Source organism: Vespula vulgaris, chromosome 25 (genome assembly GCF_905475345.1).
Source record: "Vespula vulgaris chromosome 25, iyVesVulg1.1, whole genome shotgun sequence".
NCBI lineage: Eukaryota > Metazoa > Arthropoda > Insecta > Hymenoptera > Vespidae > Vespula > Vespula vulgaris.
This window is the reverse complement of record NC_066610.1, coordinates 692,504-716,249: the sequence shown is the minus strand read 5'-3', so window position 1 is coordinate 716,249 and position 23,746 is coordinate 692,504. Positions and strand designations below refer to the sequence as shown.

The 23,746-nt window shown below is 27.5% G+C and overlaps 1 protein-coding gene and 2 long non-coding RNA genes across 15 annotated transcripts in view; 1 reads left to right on the top strand and 2 right to left on the bottom strand.

Annotated features, from left to right (window-relative positions):
* Positions 1 to 2,849, bottom strand: part of LOC127072420 (uncharacterized) — a 4,464-nt gene extending 1,615 nt beyond the window's left edge. For 2 of the 12 annotated variants that reach the window (XR_007785404.1, XR_007785405.1), the window contains exons 1-4: positions 2,587 to 2,822; positions 2,205 to 2,335; positions 666 to 2,043; positions 266 to 357 (exon numbers count right to left, since the gene is read on the bottom strand). This is a non-coding gene — a long non-coding RNA (uncharacterized LOC127072420). Of the gene's footprint in view, positions 1 to 102; positions 358 to 665; positions 2,044 to 2,204; positions 2,336 to 2,586 lie in introns of those variants that run through there. The other 10 variants (XR_007785408.1, XR_007785410.1, XR_007785401.1 and 7 more) reach the window with 10 other exon arrangements.
* The window catches only part of LOC127072415 (odorant receptor 13a-like), a 55,305-nt gene that overhangs the window by 2,373 nt on the left and 29,186 nt on the right, over positions 1 to 23,746 (top strand). The window contains exon 1 of one of the 2 annotated variants that reach the window (XM_051012843.1): positions 10,570 to 10,597. The exons of the other annotated variant lie outside the window; for it this stretch is intronic. Within the exon in view, the coding sequence (XP_050868800.1) occupies positions 10,592 to 10,597 (6 nt within the window). The 5' untranslated portion in view covers positions 10,570 to 10,591. Of the gene's footprint in view, positions 1 to 10,569; positions 10,598 to 23,746 lie in introns of those variants that run through there. 2 annotated transcript variants of the gene reach the window in all.
* LOC127072426 (uncharacterized) lies at positions 11,706 to 16,359 on the bottom strand. The gene is made up of 3 exons (XR_007785421.1): positions 16,127 to 16,359; positions 15,719 to 15,919; positions 11,706 to 15,608 (listed from the first exon to the last, which is right to left on the bottom strand). It is a non-coding gene; the product is annotated as an uncharacterized LOC127072426 (long non-coding RNA).

Genomic DNA, 23,746 nt, shown 5'->3' with positions numbered 1-23,746 from the left:
TCTCCCTCCCCCTCTCACTCACTCTCTTTCTCTCTCTCTCTCACTCTCAATATCCCTTTTTTATGCACTAGAGTAATGAGAAGGTGAATAAAAATACGAATCTAACGGTCCAATTTTATTTAACGTTCTCATTCTACCTCCGTATATCTTAATCTCATTCATTTTCATTTCACTTCATGTTATTTTCATTTCATCTAATTGCCGACTTACTCTCACTAAAGATTTCATTAAAAAAAAAATTACGAATAAACATATAAATACGTACGTAAGAAACGAAGATTGCATCTTTAGTTTCGACACTTTACAAATTTCGGCTATATTAGACGGTCATTTCAGATGAAATAAAGCCAAGTCAAGCTGAAAATTTAAATAAAAGTAATGTTATTTAAAAAAACAAAGAACAATGTTTTAAAATGAGTATGATATATTTTTTAACTTCTATGAGACAAGATATATGTTATGAATTTCTATAACACAGTCTGGTTAACATCATACTCCAAATATTATATAAGTGCTTTTCTATAAAACAAATACTAAATTTGAGTTATTCTTTTTTATTGCCTACCAAGGAAATATAAATTAGAAGAAAATAGAAAACCTCTTAGTTGAATCAGGATGAAATAAAAATATAAAAATAATAATTGGATCACAAGTAAACAACTCACTAAATTTTCAATCAGTTCACTGTGTTAAAGCATTTTCCTCTTTTTTTGGAAGTATTAAAAGATAAATGTGATTTGTATCAGGATCTGTTCTCAATGATTTCTCGATCAAGAATTTTCCAATAAATCCAGTTCTTTCTATCATGAATATATTTTCATCATAGTAAAACTCTCGAATGGGTGAGAGATTGTTGATATTCTTAAAGGCTATTTCTTGTTCATACTCTTTCATCGGTACTTCCTTCATTTCTACTTCTCCAAATCAATCTGTAAACGTAAACATATATGTAGTATTCTCTATTTCTCTATCATACTCACTGATTTTCATGTTTCCTCCTTTTCTTCTATATTAATTTTTTAATCTGCATCTAGCATTAGACTAATTATATGAGTTATATAAATAAAATAATATATTTCTAAATAATCTTTTCGATTTGCTTTATCAATCATATTAATAAATTTATTATAGAAAATTACCTGAAAAGGTATAATTCAAACACTGCAATTTATTATAATTATAATTTCGGTTCGTATTGTAATTATAATAAAAAACGATTGGAAATTATAAATAATAAATACACACTTTCGAATTCCAAATATGCAAAAAAATAATAGCAGTACAAAATAGAAAATGATAAGGTATGATAAGTTTGACAAATGACATCCCACTAACGCTAAATTTGCGAACTTCATGATGCATTTTCTAAAGAACTGTTGCATACAATTTAATAAATTTAATAAAATGTGAGGGTTACTTACATATACTTTATAAATTTACTCCTCCATTTTCTATCTGTATTTCTATCTATTTCGCTATATCTCCATGATTTTAGTGACTTAATATTAAAAAAATGTTATAAATGAACTAAAGAAAAAAAGTTAAAATAAAATTAAATAGTTCCTGATAAAACGAATCATATGTTAAAGAAAATAAAGCCTTACTAAAATTGTGAGTAAAAAATACTTTATATAAAAATTTACTTTTCAGTAAAAACTTTGTAAAGCGGTCTTACAGTCCATGTAACAGGCTCAGGTAAAGAATTCTTGCATATAAAGCTCTGCTTCAACTATTATATATTTACACCAATCGCTTGAAGAAAAGTTTGGAAGCAGCTTGTCGTCCATTGATACTATATAGAAGAAGGTTGTCACGCAGCTTTTTTGATAACATTTAGATTACATTCATTGTATCGTATGGCTTGATCATGAGATTCTAATAGTTCGTCAAGGATACTGTTTGGAAAACAACCCTCAATAATCTTTCCATCGAAAAACAATCTCTCAAGCAGGTTTCCTTTCCTCCATCAAAGTCGTGTTTCCATTCTTTCCATTGTCCTTATACTTATCTGATTTAAAATATTGCTCATGGCTTATAAAATTTCTACAAAAAATTATTGAATTATATAAACTAACGCATTTCTCTTAGCGACATCTTTAATGATATTTATTCTTTGTGTATTGCAAATTGCAAATTATAAAATCTTTAAATACCAAATTAAGAATACTAAGATTTATAATTATACCAATATATTTATCACTTACTCTGTCTTATTTGAATACACTTGATCAGACTTTACTAGTCTCATTTTTCAAAAACTTGAAGATGTAGAAGATGTAGAAGTGTGTTGTTGATGAATTGAATGAACTTCCAATCCTAACCTTGCTAGTAACTTCTGAAATAATAAGATAAGTTCTGCAGTAACCATTTGCTATATTTTTCACTTTATCAAATACTTGCCATTGTCAAATATAATAACTAATAAAAACAAAACATAACCAAGTTAAAACGGGAAAAATTATATACACATCTTAAACAAGAAGAACGTCGCTGCTCGATCATCAATTAAGACAGAAAAATAAAAAATTAAAAGAAAAACAAAACAAAAATTGCAGATATTATTTTATAATAAAAAATCAAGATTACCTTCTTCTTATTAAATGGCACTATATAACCTTTTTCTACAAAGTATCATACATAACACCGAAGTAAATACGAAGATCTAGGAAAAAGATACGTTTGTTCAATAATTTCTCGAGAAGATCGTTTTTAATCTCTTAATTAATCTTATGAAAGCGTAAATCAAATAATACCGTTATTTAAAAATACTTTTCCACTAAATACATTACGAAATATTAACCTCTATTTCAAAATATGTAAACGTAATGTAGAGAGAGTCAACGCGTCAGTAATATAGATGTTGCCAATACATTGCGTTCAACGCGCTGTTGACCAATCACAAAGCGGTAAAGAGACCAATGAGAAGTCGTCATATGACGCTTAGTTTAATTCGCGAGACAAAAACACCAGCCGAAAAATAAACACATGCTCGATCTCTGAGGATGAATGTCCATACGTGTATTATATAGATGCGTTGTTGGAATGGAAGGTTCCGATTTCCCAAATTCTGAAAAGTATGAAATTTTCGAGATATGTAGATCGCATATTTTGTATTACGCAATTTTATTTTATAGCGTATGTCCACTCCAAGGGACAAAATCGTCCAGTGAAAATTGGTGTATTATTTATTTTATATATTAATTTGGAAACTGTAAAAGATTTTTTCAGTTAATCATTTTTTTTAATTAGAAATAGCATTCGACGAAATATGAATCAATTATTTCTCTGATAAGATAAAAGTTATAACCGAAAGTATTAATAATTCTTTTTAATATTTATTATTTATCGTAAAATATAGCGGGTTAATTATTAACTAATTAGGCTTTTATTTCTTCACTAATTTATTAAAGATTACTAATTAAAATATTTGTTTGATTAAAAAAGTATTCACTGTTCCATCAAAAAAATCAAAAGTCTTTAAATTTCCTGTTTTACCGAAACTAGAATGTTTCCATAAACTAATGAATGGTTTTAACTCGAGATATTAGTTGGTCTGTTGGAACGACATTTCTTTTATAAATTCTGTTTCGAAATCTGATATTATTTTAGGATGAGTATCGCTCTTTATTGTATTATTACCGTCCGAAATCTCTTTACTGCTGTAATCGTCTTTCGTAAATTGAAGAAAATTAAATTGCTCGATTTACTTCATACACTTTATATTCTTCTTCTGTCAATAAAAATCAAACCATTGAACGATATAAATGGTATAAATATAACAAGGGACAAATAAAAAAAAATAAAAATAGCCGACCACGTCTATCTTCTTTCAAAAGCATTAAAAAAAAACTGATGGTCTCTAATCTTATCTAGGATGGATTAGGATGACAAAATGGTGCGGCAATTAAGGAGGGTGTTATATGGATAAACTTCGAAGAAATTAAATAATTATTTAAAAGAGGATGTCAACTTAATTTGACGTAATATAATTTAATCTGATTTAGATTAACCGTAAAAGCAATTTATTCGTGAATTCTTTTCTTTTCTTTTTTTGTTTTTTATTATACCACAGTACTGAATCAAATGTCATTTTTTATTACATGTTATTATAATTATTATTTTTTTTGTAAGTGAAAGATCTTCCTAATTTATCCTCAATTTATCCTAATCGTTAAAGTCCTTTATACCTGACTATCTCATTCGCCTTTTACCATAGCACTCAATCGAATGCTTTTTATTTTTATTATAATTATCACTCTTTATTTCTATTTTTTCAGATGACAGATTTCTCTAATACACTCAAAGCGATGACATTCAGCAAACGAATGCTTTGCATATCAGGAATCTGGCCATTGGAAATTCGCGACAGTTTATTCATATCGTTTATACTTTTTGGCTTTGTTTTCAATATATTAGCAATATTAGATATGATAAACTACATCAAAAATTTTAGTTACATTCTCGCTAATGTAATGGAGTATGCGGTGATAATAATGGCATTGATAAAACATATAATGTTACGAATAAAGTGTCGTTCGTTGTCACAATTTCTGATCGAAACGAAAGCGGATTACACAGTTGATAATTATAAAAACGACGAAGAGAGACTGATTTTTTTTAAATATAACAAACTTTCTTATAGACTCATCATCATTTTAATTCCTTGTGCGGCGTTTTTAACTTTTTTCTATTCTCTTAAAGGTGTTATACCGAATATACTAATGGGTAATAATCTCGAAATTATTATTAATTACCAAAATGTATTCATTTGTTGTTGTTATCTAAGCGATAAATAATTATGAAAAAACAATCAGAAAACGGAAAAAAAATTAAAAAATATGTGTATATATGTATATAGTATATGTATGTATATATATTATATATTTATTATCTCCCATCTAATGATAAAAATGTGTAGAGTAAAAGAATTGACTAATAATTTTATTAAATCTCTATTTTCTTTCAACGCAGTTAGGGCAAATTCTTCATCAGAATATAAATTATCTGCTCAAATAAAGCTAGTGGAACCGACCGATGCAAAACGTTATGCACTTGACTGCTTATTCGAACTTATACGTGTGATAATGATTGTTTCCGATTACATGGGAGCTGATGCACTATTAATTTCATTTGGCTTTCATCTTACCGGTCAATTGGCCATATTGAAGTGCAGAGTGAAAGGTTTTTTAAATGATACTAACGGTTCACGAGAGGGAATTCGAAAGATTATTCTTGGACATCATCGGTTGATAAGGTAACGTCACTTCTGTAATTAAAGTTTCAAATTTATAATAAAACGTCTACTTATTGGAATTTTTCTTTTTTTAATTTCAAACAGTACAAAAGCGTAGAAGGCTATGAAATATGTAGCGCGGATTCTTTTTTAAGATAAAAAAAATTTTTAGGATATAAATTTTTTGTAATTTTTTCTTTTTCTCTTAGAAATATAATTGCATTACGAAAAAAAATTATATAGTATTGTTCTCTAGGATGATAGTTTTTAATTGTATAGGTTTTTATTAATGAGATTTTAATTATAGTAAAAATTTCATAGATCATGGATTTTTTCGTAGACTTATGCGAAGCTAAAACATCCAAGATGTTTTCTACGATGCCTTATTAGTCCTTACATTCAATTTGAAAATAGAATATTTTTGGCGCAATTTGCGTGCATTTAACATAATTTAGTGTGTATATAAAAATATTATTTTTTTATATCAATTTCTTTTCTGTTTGTATTTTATAGCGAAAAGCAATATCAATACGATTGTTTTAACCTTTCAAGTTAACTTTTGGTTACAACATTATTTTAAATTAAAAATTGAGTATATTTCTGTTTCAATACGTTTTTTCGATTACAAGGAAATTTTAACATTCTACTTCTCCGCTGAAAAATTCGAATGGATTGTTTTAAACCATCAAGTCATTCCTTGGCAAGCACAGAAATGAAACGCGTCTCATAGTTTTTAACATTAACACGCATTAATACTACTTCACAGTGGAACAATTTCTTTTTCTTTTAACATGAGGAAGATATTATAATAGACTCTAAATTATTTTCTTCGTATCTGTTTCAGATTAACCGATTTATTAGAGGATAGTTTTAACATCATTATCGGTCAACATTTATTTGGGACAACTATACTGCTTTGTGTATCGTGTTATCGAATGCTCACCGTACGTATACGTCACTCGAATCGAACTACATTCATTACTAATAAATATTTCCTAATTATTTAGAGTTTAGAACTCATCGAAACAACAGGTATCATAACATTTGTTGTGTTCGCGCTTCTTTTGATGTGCAAATTGTTTTTTTATTGCTACGTGGGAGAATCTCTCCTCGAGGAAGTAATTCATCAAATTCTTATTTAATTGCAATTCAATCTGAAATTCAATTCAATCCTTTATTAATACGATTTTGTTTCTTTCTTCTTTTTATTTTTTTTTCTTTCTTTAAACCAGAGCTCGAACTTGTATGATGAGCTATATTTTTGCAACTGGTACGAGCTATCCATAATAGATATGAAATCAATTTGGATATGTATGATGCGCACTAGTAAGCCACTGAAATTGACTTGCGCGAAGTTTTCAGTTTTGTCGGTGCGCGCTTTTACCGACGTGAGCATTTATTATTAATATTTCTTCATCTTCATTTTTTTTCTTTCTTTCTTTTAATGTTTAATTCATAAGTATCATATATTTGCAAGATTTCGCTTGTCTTTATTTTTAAGTCATTATCTTTTAATCAAGATCTCCTTAATCTCTTTTTGTCTTGATTATAATTATTTTCGTTTTCCTCACTCGTGTATTTTCTTTCTAATTATCATTTGCCAGTTTTGTTTGTCTTTAGAAATTTTTATTTTAATTTGTTCATTGTAATTAATCGTTTTTACTTATTAACTTGTCTTCGTTTATAAATGTGAAATTTTTTGTTAATAGCAAACGTTTTTTGAAAATTTGTTGTGTGTTCTATATAGGCAAACAAATATATTTGGTTAATAAGTTTTATTTATTCATTTCAACTTTAATATGGTATATTTTAGTTTTTCGATTATGAAAGACATTAAAACCTGTTATGTTCTTGTAAATTTTACAGATACTGCATAAATCAATGGCGTACTTATCATTTTTACGGACGGCAATATAAATGATACTGTTTAATAATTAATCATGAATAATAATTACTGAAATATAGTTGATATTTCTGTACAAATTGTAACTAGATAGTTTGTAATAAATGCATGCGATTACATTATTTGGGTTTATAAAGATAAAATTAATATCATTTCATGTTTGGTCAAAAAGATCCTTCGGTTTTTAAGTAAAAAGAGAAAAAATGTAACATGTTTCTCATGTTGTCACAAATAACTATTGTAAAATATATTTACAGTTTTAAATCCATCCTTTTATACAATTTTTCAGGCAAAAGTATTACCTCAATCCCTCAAAATTTTTCATCTTTCTGAGTAAAGAATTCTTCAAATTATTTTTTCAAATAACATTCCAGTATTTAAAACTTTTTCCATAAAGATAATTTTATAACAATGATGAGATCTAACATTACAATTTTTTATTAATAATTCGTTAAGAAATAAAAAATTTCAATTCCAATTATATTACAATCATATTGCACTCGAAAATTTTAGTAAAATTTATAAAACTACAATCGGTCTGTTTAAAATGTATTTGTTCGGCCTAATTAATAAGAAAAATTACTATAATAAAATCTATACAATACATATATATATAAAAAAAGGTTCGACTTTAAATGTAATTTACATCGATGACGAAGTACAGTCGACCATACGGTCGATAATTGAGTCTAATACCACGTTGAAATCGTAACTTTATGAGATGAACCTCTAAAATACAACGAATCTATCTAACTAATTGCTTTACGATCTGAATAATCGTTTCCCAGATTTTCAAAAGTCTCTGCTTTATATAAATTCAGATATTTCTTCGACGAGAATTAGCGTCAGACGTCTGCAACGGCCATTGCAATCGATTGACGAATCGGATATCATCTTCCTGGCAATACAGATCCAAATCCCAACTTTTCATTTCATTGTCCTTTTGTAAAATGCAATCTTCATTTTCCGCGGAAAAATAAACAACCAACGTTTAGCAGATACCGACGATACCGTTTCTTTTTTTTTATAAATTTTCAACATTTTTTTTCAGCACTTTTAAAATGTGTAAACAAGTACAAGCTTATTCGAATTTTCGGTTAGGTAGGACATTCCAGTTGATCATCTACATGCTTCTTGTCTCTTCCTAATGTTCTAACTTTAATGAATGATTTTAACTTAGCCGTACGACTATTTCGGTTATGTTCAGATTCTGTTCGGTATTTACAATGAAATGTTGCGCATACGCTGCACTCAATGATGATAGCCGAAATTGCTACTACAGTTAATATGTTCACTATCGGAAAATCGAGAAAATATTAAGATAGAAAAAAAGAAGACATTCTTCGTTATGCTGTTAGAAGAGATATGTAATTTACTAATTCACGTTAAAATTAGGAACGTAGTTGTAATTGAACATGTGTTTGTTGAACCTAACACCTTATAGACTTAACATGTATACACACACACACACGTAATTTAAGTTTAATGACTTCGTGTATCCCAGATTTGAATTGTGTCAGGATATTTCGATATAAAGAAAAAGTTTTGTTTCCTTAGAATGACATTGAATATTTCTTTAACATGATTATTACCAAAATTATAGTTAGTAACTTGTGTAATATATATAATTCTAAATATTTTAAATTCTATTTATATATAAATATATATACGTATTAAATTTATACTATAGTGAAATATAGCTTAAATTTTTCGATAGATGTCAACCATTATAGAATTATTATAAAAATGAAATTTTTTAATTGCTAATCACATACACATACATTAATTTTGTATTTACATATCAACTCAAATATAATTTATAATGTCAAAACATGTATATGTATCGTCTAATATATTTTATATATACGTTATTAATAAGCATTTTATAGACGTCTGATGGGATATATATATATGTGTGTGTGTGTACGTGACTATTGGTATTGTATATGACCGTACGTGTGTACGTGCTCCTTGGAACGTAAGAAATAAAAAATTTTGATGTTCAGTATATTGTCAGCAATAATTATTAATCGATTATGCTGTAATCGATCTAACGAATAACATATCCTTTTGGAGTCGTGTTCTTCACCATAATAAATTATGATTCCATTTACTAATAACCCACTTCAGTAAATCCACTTCACATGTAAGTAATAATTTTTAACACATAAAAATGTTTTTATAACTTTCTACGTATAATCGAATTTAGTAAGGATTTTTCTTATTTCCGATGCCAACGATCTTCAACAATTCTATTTTAATAGCGTCCATGCTCTATCATACTTTTCGTATATTTCATAACGACTGCTTAAAACAGAAGTGGCAACGAAATGCGTAGAAGGCTAGAATTCAACCACTTAACAAATAGGATACCGTCTCATTTTTTTTTATTCCGCAGTAATAGTCAGTATCGCCGTTTCCTTTTTTCGCTGGAAAAACATCCATGATCAAAATTTCAGAATCGTCTAAGCTGTTCACAGAAAATATTGTGGGCGATCTACATTATTAAAGAAAAAGCAATCCAAAATCGTCTAAACTAAACGCAAATCTTCGCTTAGCGTGAAGCTTCAACCACATCGCCATTACTATACTACTATACACATTATACCAACGCTCGCTGATAATTTTTCTTGGAACACACATAACGCAAACTTTCTTCTCTCTTCCGTTCTCTCGTTTGACTCTCGAAGTACATGGATTTCGTAATAGATAGTAGAAATGATCAGGGGAAAACATTTGTGACTCGCACCAAGACACAAGTACAATAAGCATGGCTAAAACCTGTTTCGATATGATTCATAGGACCTAAGTTAGAAATAAGGAATTAGAAAACAAAAGAAAATAGTGGCTAATAAACTCGACTATTTCAATTTTTTTGCACTGCAGCGAAACGTGTTATTCGTTGCTATCGCAAAAAAAGAAAGTAGTTAATAAGAAAAAAGAAAAAGAAAATGATGGAATAGAAAAAAAAAAAGAAAAATTCGAAGTTCTATAGAGAAGAAAGTTATACGTTTGAAAAGTTTAAAATTCCAGATATCTAATTGCCATTCGTGATAAAAACATCATCTTCTGCTTCGACGTCGTCGTTCTTGAAAAGTTTCGCATGGTGTGTCATTACAACTTTTTTCTTCTCCTCCACTTCATATATTATCATCTTCAAAGAGACATAATCTGTCTTAAACTTTTAACTTATGAGCGAACATAATTATACATTACTCGGGAAAGAAGAGAGAAGGATAATGAACGGTACGAGTTTAAGTTAAATTCATGTTGTGACTTGAAAATAAACTTTCGAAGATAAGTTCTCTCTCTCTCTCTCTCTCTCTCTCTCTCTCTCTCTCTCTCTCTGTCTGCCTTTAATACTTGGCAACGATCGATAACTATTCGAAGTCGAATGCATGAAATTATTCGTCAGTCACGAGTAATCCTCCTACGAAGGAGCAATAAATAGAGTTATGAAAGTAAGATATGAAAATTTAATCTTTTTCCTCACTTTTTTCTTTTGCTTCCTATCCGCACTTTAAACGAAAGAATATTCAAATACAATAATTATCTTCTTTATCATTTCTTTTTGTGCATTTTCCTTTTTGGTTTTTTGTCTGTATTGTTTTTTCATTAATCGATTAAGTCGACGCATTCCTTATTTTTCTTCTTTTCTTTAGAATTATTCCTTACGTTCATTTAAAAAGAATGAAAAATTTAAAAGGAATAAAAACAAAAGGAAAGTTACTCAGTTACACGTAGTAATTCTTTTCTTAAGTTTTCTCTTTTTTAATCATTATTATTTTAATATTATTTTCTCATTCTCCTGCTATCTTCATCTTCTATTTGTAACACCATTCATCAATTTTCTTCATTCATTGTTATCATTGTTTCTATCTATATTTGTTGACATAAATTTTTATTTATTAAATTTTCAAAATACCTATAATAATTAAAAGATATTTTTTATCCATATGTATATAGATTTTCTTTACATTATTCTTTATAGTGTTTTTGAAATTGTTAAAAAAAAATTTTGTATAGAAGAATAGAGAAAGATCTTTCTTGAGTAAATATAGTTATATTATATTTATCATGTTGATAAGTTAAATTATATTTAGATTTGATTCGCTTCCTTACTTAGTTTATATTTATAATCGATATATTATCTTATACTGTCTAATTTAGATTCTGTTTTATCATATGAAGATAATTTTATTAAATCATGAGAAGCAATTCGCATTAATTTGAAAACAAATTAATTTCGCAAATGTTTGACAAAATTGTTCAACAATGGAATCAGTTCAACCATTTTTTAAACGGAATTTTTTAAAACGAAAAATTGGTGTTTTAATAAATCGAACATCATTTTGCAAAAAACGAAATAATTCAGTTTATTAATAATTTTCGACATTCAAAAATATTGTCATATTCTCGATAAATTATTCTATTTTAATGCGATTCGATTCAGTTCGATTTAAAAAGTATTCCATTTAAAAATAATTTTTAACGTAATAGAATTTATGAATGAATGGACGCCATTATGAACATTTTGCATATACAAGGATTCAATTCAAATTATTATTATTATTATCCTATTTGTAAATTATTTTTATTTTTCTTTCTTTTCTTCTTTTTATCTTAATTTCTTCTTTAAGTCATTATTACGTGCTCCGTTTCACTAATAATTAAAATTCAGTCTTAAATACAGTAAATAATTCAATTACTATTATGTTGACTGTGTAAACTATGTTTACTATGTATACTATGTGTATATTATGTATTACTGTGTAATATTAAATTTATTATCTAAAAAATAAATTACATATCAATGATGCATCAATTATTAATAAATTTATGAATTTAGGAATAAATTTGTGATAGTAAATTTGCAATATCAAGTTGCAAAAGTAAATTTAAATTATTTATTCTGATAGTCAACAATAATAAATTGCGAATAATATATGCAATTCATGATATGTCTATAAATAGTAGCTGAGGAGAGGATTTTCATGAGTAAAATTTTTTATAGTGTTTTTACCGACAATAAAATTTCACATTTTATGTGAAATATACGAGCAACTATGAACAATTCTGAACAAGATTAACGAAACTCTCTCTGTTTCTTTCTTTCTTTTCTTGATCCAAATGATTTCTAGTTGTCATTTACAAATAAACACGAAAATCAAAGGTAATCATATTTTAATCACATTTATCTAAATAGTATACATGTTCAATTTTCTTCATATCGAAAAAAAATTGGTTTTGAATTCTAATGAACAATCGTTCATTTTAAGATGAACTATTATAGACAATTTGAAAAATATTTCGAGAAAAGATTATATTATTTATTATATTGAATAAAAATTCACTTTGATCGATTATTATGAATATATATAATCGATGTTTTCTTTTTTTTAATATCAGTTCAATGTTTGTAAACTTTTTATATAACGTATCAATGATAAAGCTGGAATTAGATGTACTACTTACAGAATTTTTATTTGAAAATTTTTCATACAAGCCAACGAATTTCCTTACGATACAAGAGGACGAATTTTGATCGGAGAATTTCTCTCACAAGTCAACGTTTTACTCGTCTTCGTAACATTTCCTCTTTCATATTTGGAATACGCGTTTTGTTAATTTTTTTTATATATTCGATGTTTCCATTCGAATACTTGAAAACTACATCGATAAACCGGAGAATCGTTAAAGTAAAATTTTGAAATTGACTTACAACAGACAAAGAATATCGCTGAAAGTTTCCTGTCTTTCGATAATATTTTTGATAATATTATTGAGTGTTCTCAATTCTAAAATAAGAACTACCAATTATTGGATGTATACTGTAATCCATTCGTCATTTTTAATACGTTCTATACATAATGACAAATCTTCCGTAAATTCTCAATTAGTACACCCTATTTTATTTCTTTCTTTCTCGAATGATTATTTAATGCAGTACACACGATTAATACATAACACATGATAAAAGTGAAACTTCTTTAGATTAAATAAATTTGTCTAAAAGTTTCCATTTACTGAGTGAATATTTTTAAATATTTTTAATCAGTAATTTAAATAACTTAATGATCCATATTAATAAATTATCAATATGTAATATTAATGATCAGTATTAAAGTGATTAATACAAAAAGTAAGAATTTTAATTAAAATAATTGTAAATCGAATAAATCCCGACGCAATACGGGCATGACATTTGATTACTTATGTTGACCACTTACATACTGACATTTTATTACAAATATTAATCAAAATATTTATTCATTTACTGCTTGACTCTATATTATGTTCTATTTCTTTCTCTCTCTCACTCTATTTTTTACATGTTCTTCATATTCAAGTCTCTTACACTGCAGAAAAACAAAAATGTCAACTTGTGTTTTTAATGCTCAATCTCACTTCTTTTCTTCCTATATATATTTAGGATATATTCCATCTTAGACTGAACCTCCATCACATCTCTCTCTTACTATCTCTCTTTTATGCAGTAGAGAAATGAGAAGGTAAATACAAATACGAATTTAGCGTTCCAACTCTCATTGTATCTCTATATACCTTAATCTGATATTCATTATTTCATTTCACTTCATGTTATTTTCATTTCATTTAGTCGCCGACTTACTCTCATTACAGATTTCATTTGAAAAAAAATTGCGAATAAACATAAATACATACATAAAAACTAAGTTCGCACCTTTAGTTTTGACATTTTACAAATTTCGGCTATATTAGATGGTCATTTTTGATCAAATAAAGCCAAGTCAAGCTGATAATTTAGGAAAAAATAATGTTACTTAAAAAAAAACAATGTTTTGAAATCAGTATGACATATTTTTTAAGTTCTATAAGACAATATATATGTCATGAATTTCTATAACACAATCTAAAGTCTGGTTAACATCACACTCCAAATATTATATAAGTGCTTTTCTATAAAACAAATACTAAATTTGAGTTATCCTTTTTTACTGCCTACCAAAGAAATATATATCATAAGAAAATAGAAAACCTCTAAGTTGAATCAGGATGAAATAAGAATATAAAAATAATAATTAGATCACAAGTAAACAACTCACTAAATTTTCAATAAGTTCACTGTGTTAAAGCATTCTTCCTTTCTTTTGGACGTATCAAAAGATAAAAGCAGTTCGTAACAGGATCTGTCCTCAACGATTTCTCGATCAAAAATTTTCCAATAAATCTTGTTCGTTTTATAATGAATATATTTTCACCATAGTAGAACTCCTGAATGGTTGAGAGATTCTTGATATTCTCAAAGGCTATTTCTTGTTCATACTCTATTATCGGCACTTCTGTCATTTCTACTTCTCCAGATCAATCCGTAAACGTAAATATATATATATATATATATATATATATATATATATATATATATATATATATATATTATATTCTCTACTTCTCTATCATACCCACTGATTTTCATGTTTCCTCTTTTCCTTATACCTGAAGTTTTTTAATTTGCTTCTAGTATTAGATTGATTCTATGAGTTATACTAATAAAATCATACATTTCTAAATAATTTTCTGAATTCATTTTATCGCTCATATTAACAACTTTCTAATAAAAAACTATCTAAAAAGATGCAACTCCAATACGGCAATTTATTAATTACAATTTCGTTTCATATTATTCAAAACAATTGGAAATTATAAATAATAAATACACAAACTTTCGAATTCCAAATATAAGTAAAAGATAATAGCAGTACGAAATAGAAAATAATAAAATATGCTAAGTTTTACAAATGACTTATCCCATTATTGCTAAATTTGCGAACTTCATGATCCATTTTTTAAAAAATTGTTACATTTAACTTAATGAAATATGCACGTTACTTATATATACTTCATAAATTACTGCTCCATTTTCTAACTTCGCTTCTACCTATTTCGCTATAATTTTAGTGATTTAGTATTAGAAAATGTTATAAATGAACTATAGAAAAGTTAAAATAAACCTAAATAGTTGCTGATAAAACGAATCATATGTTAAAAAAAATAAAGCTTTTCGGAAATTGTGAGTAAAACATAGTTTAAATAAAAATTTACTTTTCAGTAAAAACTCTGTAAAGTGGTCTTACAGTCCATGTAACAGGCTCAGGTAAAGAATTCTTGTATATAAAGCTTTGCTTCAACTATTACATATTTACACCAATCGCTTGAAAAATTTGGAAGCAGCTTGTTCTCCATTGATATTATATAGAAGAAGATTGTCAAGCAGCTTTTTTGATAACATTTAGGTTACATTCGTATGCCTTGACCTTATGCCTTGACCATGAGAATGTAATAGTTCATAAATGGTGCTGGTTGGGAGACAATCCTCAATAATCTTTCCATCAAGAAACAGGTTTTCTTTCCTCCATCGAAGTCGTGTATCCATTCTTCTCATTACCCTTGTATTTATCTAATTTAAAATATTGCTCACAGCTTATACAATTTCTGCAAGAAATTATTGAACTATATAAACTAATGCATTTCTTTTAGCAACGTCTTTAGTGATATTTATTTTTCCTGTAATGCAAATTGCAAATTATAAAGTCTTCAATTACCAAATTATGAACACTCAGATTTATAATTATATCAATATATTTATCAATTATGCTGTCTTATTTGAACACATTTCATTAGATTCCACTAGTCTTCTTTTCAGAAACTTGAAGATGTAGAAGGGTGTTGTTGATGAATTGAATGAACTTCAAATCCTAACTTTGCTAACAACTTTTTTAATAATAAGATAAGTTCTGTAGTATCTGTAAAATCCAGTTTTTACTTTCTCAAACACTTGTCATTGTCGAATATAATAATTAATAAGAATCAAAACATAACCCAGTTAAAACATAACCAAGAAAATTGCAATATTCCTTGTCAATCATTAATTAAGTGGGAAAAATAAAAAAGTAAAACAAAAACAAAATAAAAATTGCAAATATTATTTTATAATAAAAAATCAAGGTTACCTTCTTCTTATTAAATAGCACTTTCTACACTGTATTATAGATAATATAGAAGTAAATTTAATGATCTAGGAGAAAGATACGTTTGTTCAATAATTTCACGAGAAAATCGTCTTTAATCTTTTAATTAATCTTATGAATGTATAAATCAAACAGTAATATTATTCAAGAATACTTTCTTCCGAATATAAATATCAACCTCGTTCACATAACATGTAATCGCAACTAACAGAACGTTTGGCGTCGTAATTATTCCTGATACAAATATAGAGCGAAACATGCATTGTTGACCAATCACAAAGCGATAAAACAACCAATGAGAACACATTATTTGACTTTACTTTCTAATCGAAAGATAAGAGAAGCCCGCCAAAAAGGACGCGTATGGACGGTCTGTGGGCGATGCGTCTGTACATTATAATAAAGATGTATAAGTTATAAGAGAAGATTCCAAATCCGCAAATTCAGAAAAGTATACAATTTTCGAGATATATATCTTATATTACGCAAGGTATGTGTTATATATTACGCGATTTTATTTTGTTGTGCAAATCTACTACAAGAAGATAAATTCGACCATTGAAATTAGTCTACTTTTCCATTTTATTTTGTAACTAGCAAATCGTAAGAGATAAAAAACGAATTTTTAGCCAAATTTATTTCTTTTAATTGGAATTAACATTAGACGAAATACATATCAATTATTTTTATGGTTTGATAGAAGTTATAAACAAAATATTAATAATTTTTTGTAATATTAATCTTTTCTCGTGAAATTAATCTGGTTAATTATTATCTTATTGGACTTATACTTGTTTAATAATTTTTTATAGATAAGTAAAATATTTGGTTACGACGAAAAGTATAGGGAGTTACATAAGAAAAATCAAGTCTTTAAATTTCCGGTATAACGGAGAGTAGAATGTTTCTATAAATTATTGAATGGTTTTAACTCGAGATATTAGTTGGTCTCTTGGAACAATATATCTTTTATAGATTCTGACGGATTCGGAATATAATATTATTTCAGGCTCAACATAGCTGTTTGAAGTACTATCACCGTCCGATAACTCTTCACTACTGTGTTCGTCTTTCGTAAATTAAAGAAAATGAAATTGCCCGATTTACTTTGTTTGCTTTATATTCCTTATCTCTCAATAAAAATGAAACGATTAAACGATATAAATGGTATAAATATAACAAAGGACAATTAAAAAAAAATAAAAATAGACCTTCGATGAGAATTCTTTCAACTTGCCGACCACGTCTTTCCTTTTGCAAAAGTGTTAAAAGAAACTGAAGATCTCTAGTCTTAGCTGGGATGTCGTGCGACGATAAAATGGCGCAGCAAAATGAAGAGAGTCTTATACGGTTGGTTAATATTTACCATTAATTAATCCTTTTTAAACTGTCGCGGAATCATTGGTCTTGTCACAAGAATCACTATATAACATACACATTGACGAAACCTGTCAATATAAATATAAACGATATAATTAGACGCTTTATACTTCGTGTTACACCGTCATAAATTCACAGAGAAAACTATAACAGCGAAGGACAGAATTCAGTTTCTTCGCTTTGTGAAGAAGTAGAATTGCTTTCAAAGAAACAGGCAATTTAGGCCTAGTACAGACTAGTGGAGGGTGAAGTACGATGACTTAGGGTATTTTATTGTGATTTTTGTTGTGGATAAAAAAAAATAAAAAAGAGAATTAAAACGTGAACGACATATAATGTTCCCAAGCGATCACCCATTCAAGTATTGAATAATATTACTTAACTTCAGTATTTATACGAGATTTTTAACTTCATCATCATTTACAACGTCACCATGTTATTACCTGTGATATTAATTTGCATTTTACTTATTGATGTTATTAAGAGAATTTTTATCTTTCTAAAGGACTAATGGATAATTATTTTTTATATAGATAGATAATAATTCTTTTGGATGAAATATTTTTCTATCAATTTATTCTAATCGTAAAAGTAGTTTATTCTTGACTTTCTCTTTTGCATTTTAGTGCAGCATTTAATCGAATGTTTTTTATTTTTGTTATAATTATCATTCTTTGTTTCTTTTTTTCAGGTGATAGATTTCTCTAATACACTCAGAGCGATGACATTCAGCAAACGATTGCTTCGCCTTCAGGGATTTGGCCTTTGGAAATTCGTGACAGTTTATTCATATCGTTTATACTGTATGGCTTTGTTTTCAATATGTTAGCACTACTAGATATGATAAAGTACATAAAAAATTTTCGTTACGTTCTCGCTAACGTAATGGAAAATATGGCGGTCGTAACGACCGTGACCAAGATATTAATGTTACGAATAAAGTGTCGTTCGTTGTCACGATTTCTGGTCGAAACGAAAGCGGATTACACAGCTGATAACTATAACAACGACGAAGAGAGATCGATTTTTTTAAAATATAACAACCTTTCTTATACAATGATCATTCTTTTGTTTCCTTGGACAGCGTTCTTGCTATTTTTCTATTATTTTAAAATTGTCATACCAAATATAATAATGGGTAATAGTCCTGAAATTATAATTAATTGACAAAATGTGTTCGTTTGTTATTGTTCAAGATAAAAAATGTTAAAAAAATATCAGAAAATAAAAGATAAATTAAAAAATGTTTTACACATATAACTACGCATATGTATACACACATACATATACGTATATAGTTCTATATGTATATATTTACTATCTAAATTTTTATTTTTGTTATCTCTGATCAAATGATAAAAATGTGAGTTAAACATTAATAAATAATTTAATTAAATGCCTATTATCCTTTAACGCAGTTTTGAGAAATGCTACATCGGAATATAAATTACCTTATAAAATAAAGCCGTTACTGGAACCGTACAATGCAAAAAGTTATGCATTTGGGTGCATACACGAATTTTTACGTATAATAATGATCATTTCCGGTTACTTGGGTACTGATTGTTTCTTTACTTCTACTGGTTTTCATCTCAGCGGTCAATTGGCCGTATTGAAGTGTAAAGTTAAGAATGTTTTGAATGATACACACGGTTCACGGCAGGGGATTCGAAAAATAATTCTTGGACATCATCGGTTGATAAGGTAACGTCATTTTTTTAATGAAAGATTCTAATTTATAACAAAACGTCTACTACATTTAAAATTGAATACATTTTTGTTTAAATATGTTCTTTCGATTACAAGGAATTTTTAACATCCTACTTTTCCGGCGAAAAATACGAACAGATTATTTTGACCCAAGTCGTTCCTTGGCAAGCACAAAAATGAAACGAGTTTCACAATTTTTACCAATAACACGCATTGATGCTATTTCATCGTGTAACAAATTTTTTTTCTTTTAATATGAGGAACATGTTTTTGTAAAAAATAAGATATTTTCTTCGTATCTGTTTCAGATTAGTGGATTTGTTAGAGGATAGTTTTAACATCATTATCGGACAACATTTATTCGGGACAACGATACTGCTTTGTATATCGAGTTATCGAATGCTCTCCGTACGTATACCGCACTTGAATCGGATTAAATTCATGTTTAATAAATAATTCCTAATTATTTAGAGTTTAGCAGTCATCGAAACAGCAGGTATCATAACATTTGTTGTGTATGCATTTTTTTTGATGTGCAAATTATTTATTTATTGCTACGTGGGAGAAGCTCTCCTCGAGGAAGTAATTAATCGAATTTTTATTTAATTGCAATTCAATCTGAAATTCATTTCAATCCTTTATTAATACCATTTTGTTTCTTTCTTTTTTTTATTTTTTCCTTTAAACCAGAGTTCGAATTTGTGTGATGAACTTTATTTTTGCGAATGGTACGAGCTATCGATGATAGATATGAAATCAATTTGGATATGTATGATGCGCACTAGTAAGCCACTGAAATTGACTTGCGCGAAGTTTTCAGTTTTGTCTGTGCGCACTTTTACCGACGTGAGCTATTATTATTAATATTTCTTCTTTTTCTTTTTTTTCCTTCTTTCTTTTAATCTTTAAATCATAAGTGTCATAAATATGTAAGATTTTGCTTGTATTTATTTTGAAGTCATTATCTTTTAATCAAAATCTCTTTAAGAGTATAGATTTTACTTTTTCTGTATAGATTTTACTTTTCTTTCGTTTATTTTTTTTTGCAGTTATCATTCGCCAGTTTTATTTACCTATTAAAAATTTTATTTTTGTTTGTCTGTTGTAATTAAACGTTTTCATTTATTAACTTTTTATCACTTATCAATTTGAAATGTTTTGTTAATATTAAACGTTTTTTAAAAATTTTTTATTGTTTGAACTTTGCGAAGAAGTATTATATTTTGTTGATAGTTTTTATTTATTAGTTTCGAATTTAATTTAGGATATTTTTGATAGTTTAGACATTTGTGGTATTCAAAAGGATTAAAATCTATCATTTTTTTATAAATTTTACAGATAGTGAATAAATCAATGGCGTACTTATCCTTTTTACGGACTGCTCTATAAATGAAATCGTTTAATAATTTATTGAAAATAATAAGTATTGAAATATAGCTGAGATTGCTGTACAAATGTTAAATATATAGTTTGCAATAAATGCATATAATCACATTATTTGAATTACTAAAGGTAGTATTAAAATTATTTCGGAGTTTGTAAACAAATCGTTCAGTTTCTATTTAAAAAGAAAGAAAAAAATGTGCGTAGCACATCTTTGATGGTGTACCAAATAACTTTATCGAAAAATGTATTTACTGTTTTAATTCCATCATCTACGGCAATTCTTCAGGCAAAATTTCATTATTCGTATTTGCTTATAACTTTTTTATAATATTTAAAATATTTTTCACTTTTCTGAGCAAGGTATTGTTTAAATAACTTTTTCAAATTATATTCGAGGAATCAAAAATTTTTCCATAAAAACAATGTTATAAGCGTAGTGGAACGTAACATTACAATTTTTTATTAATAATTTGATAAGAAATCATAGATTTCGATTCCAATTAGATACCAATCATATCGCACTCTAAATTTTAATATAATTTACAAAACTATAGTTGGTCTTATTAAAACGTATTTGTTCGACTTAATTAATAAAAAAAATTGTTATAATAAAATTTGCAAAATACATCCTCATATTTTAAAAGTTCAAATTTAAATGTAATTTACATCGATGGCGAAATCCAGTTGACCATAGGGTCGATAATCGAGTCTAATGCCACGTTGACATCGTAATTTTTGTGAAATGGACCTCTAAAATCCAACGAATCTGTCGAACTAATTGCTTTACAATTTGAATAATCGTTTTACCAGTTTTTCAGAAGTCTTTGCTTTGTATACATTCAGATATTGTTTGTAAAATGCAATTTTCACTTTCCGCGAAAAAAGAAACAACCAACGACTAGTAGATACCGACGATAATTTTTTTTATAAATTTTCAACATTTTTTTTCAGCACTTTTAAAACGCGTAAACAAGTACAAGCTTATTCGAATTTTCGGTTAGGTAGGGCATTCCAGTTGATCATCTACTTGCTTTTTGTCTCTTCCTAATGTTCTAACTTTAATGAATGATTTTAACTTAGCCGTACCAATGCTTCGGATATGTTCAGATTCTATTCAGTATTTACAATGAAATTTAATTTTTCAATTTTTCAATTCAATTGTCAGCAATAATTATTAGTCGATTACACCGTAATCGATATTACGAATAACATATCATTATTGAGTCGCGTTCTTTGCCATAATAAAATATGATTCTATTTGCTAATTATCCTCTTCAGTAAATCCTCTTCGCATGTAAGTAATAATTTTTAACGAATAAAATATGTTTTTATAACTTTCTACGTATAATCGAATTTAGCAAGGATTTTTCTTATTTCCAGTTCCAACGATCTTCAACAATATCATTTTAATAACGTCGATGCTCCAACATACTTTTCGTATATTTCATTTCGACCACTTAAATCTTAAATGACAGCGAGATGCGTGGAAGGCTAAAATTCAACCACATAACAAATTGGATATCGTTTTATCTTTTTTTTATTCCGCAGTAATAGTGAGTGTCGCCGTCTCCTTTTTTCGCTGGAAAAACATTCATGAATGAAATTTCAGAATCGTTTAAACTGTTTGCAGAAAGTATTGTGGGCGATCTACATTATTAAAGAAAAAAAAATTCAAAATCGTATAAACTAAAGGCAAATCTTCGCTTAGCGTGGAGCTTCAACCACATCGCCATTACTATACCACTGTATACATTATACCAACGTTCGCTGATAATTTTCCTTAGAATACAACATGTCAATTCGAATCATTAAGTTTTTACATCAGAAATAGTTTCCTCAATCTACAAATGTTCACTTATTAAAAAAAAAAACAAACAAACAAACAAAAAATTTACCTATCCATTCAATCAAATGCAGAAAATTGGATTATCAAATGTATGAAATAATAACGAAGTTTCAACGATAGCGTTGCCTATCCCAAAGAATAGAAAAAAAAGATAAAAAAGCGATACGAGGGACACAACGGAATTTAGACGGTAAGAATGTTAGATAAATGCGATGCAAACAAAAAAAAGAAGATGAATAATTAGAGAAGACGAAGAATCAAAAGGAAGTTACAGAGTTCCGAAAATAAAAAAAAAACTTTCGGTGTATTTATTATCCACTCCCTATGGTCCCTTCAAATACATTTTCTATTTTTATCACAGTATTGCTGCACGATCTTTCGTTCTCCAATTTATTGTTAAACGTTACTCGATTCAAGTTCCATTGATACGTTGTTGTTTCGTACATCTAATAACAAACGTTAATAAACAATCGAATAAAAAAGCATAATGAATTCGGAAAGAAACGATTGGTTAAGTTTAAAACGAAACTGATGCGAACATACAACAAGAAGTTTAATTTAACTATTTATATATTATTTATTAATTATTTTCTTTCACTTAATCATCAGTCGTCTGGTACCTGTTTAACAATTATATCTTTCGGATGACATTGTTGACCATATGGATCATCCAATACACGATTGATTTTGCAAGACAATGCAGAAAATAATCCACTGACCTGAAGTACCAAATTAACGAAAAGATAGTTAGTATCAACGGAACCGAATACGATACTTGGTATCATAATAAATTGATAGCAGAAAAGGCAGTTGTGTGATGACAAATCATTTGATTCAATTAACAGCCAAACTATATATGGCAATTGATATCCGTAAGATGAGTTTCTGATGACTGAAATAAATATTACAAGAAATGATAATTATTAATTGTTCACATTTAATTCTCTATCATAATTATTTTATTAAATTTATTTGATCAATGGAATTAATATCCATTTGAAAAAAAAATAATAATAATGATAATAATAGTAATAATAATAATAATAATAATAATAATAATAATAATAATGATAATAATATTAATAATAATAATAATAATAATAAAACAATAATAACAATAACAACAACAAATATAATAATAGTAAAAATACGAACAAGAACGACGAAAACCATAAAAAAAATAATAAATAACCAAAGTAGAGTAGTTGGCTTGATTGATAATCTTACACATTTTATCGCACATAAAATTAGTGTAATAAACATATATAATACATAAGAAT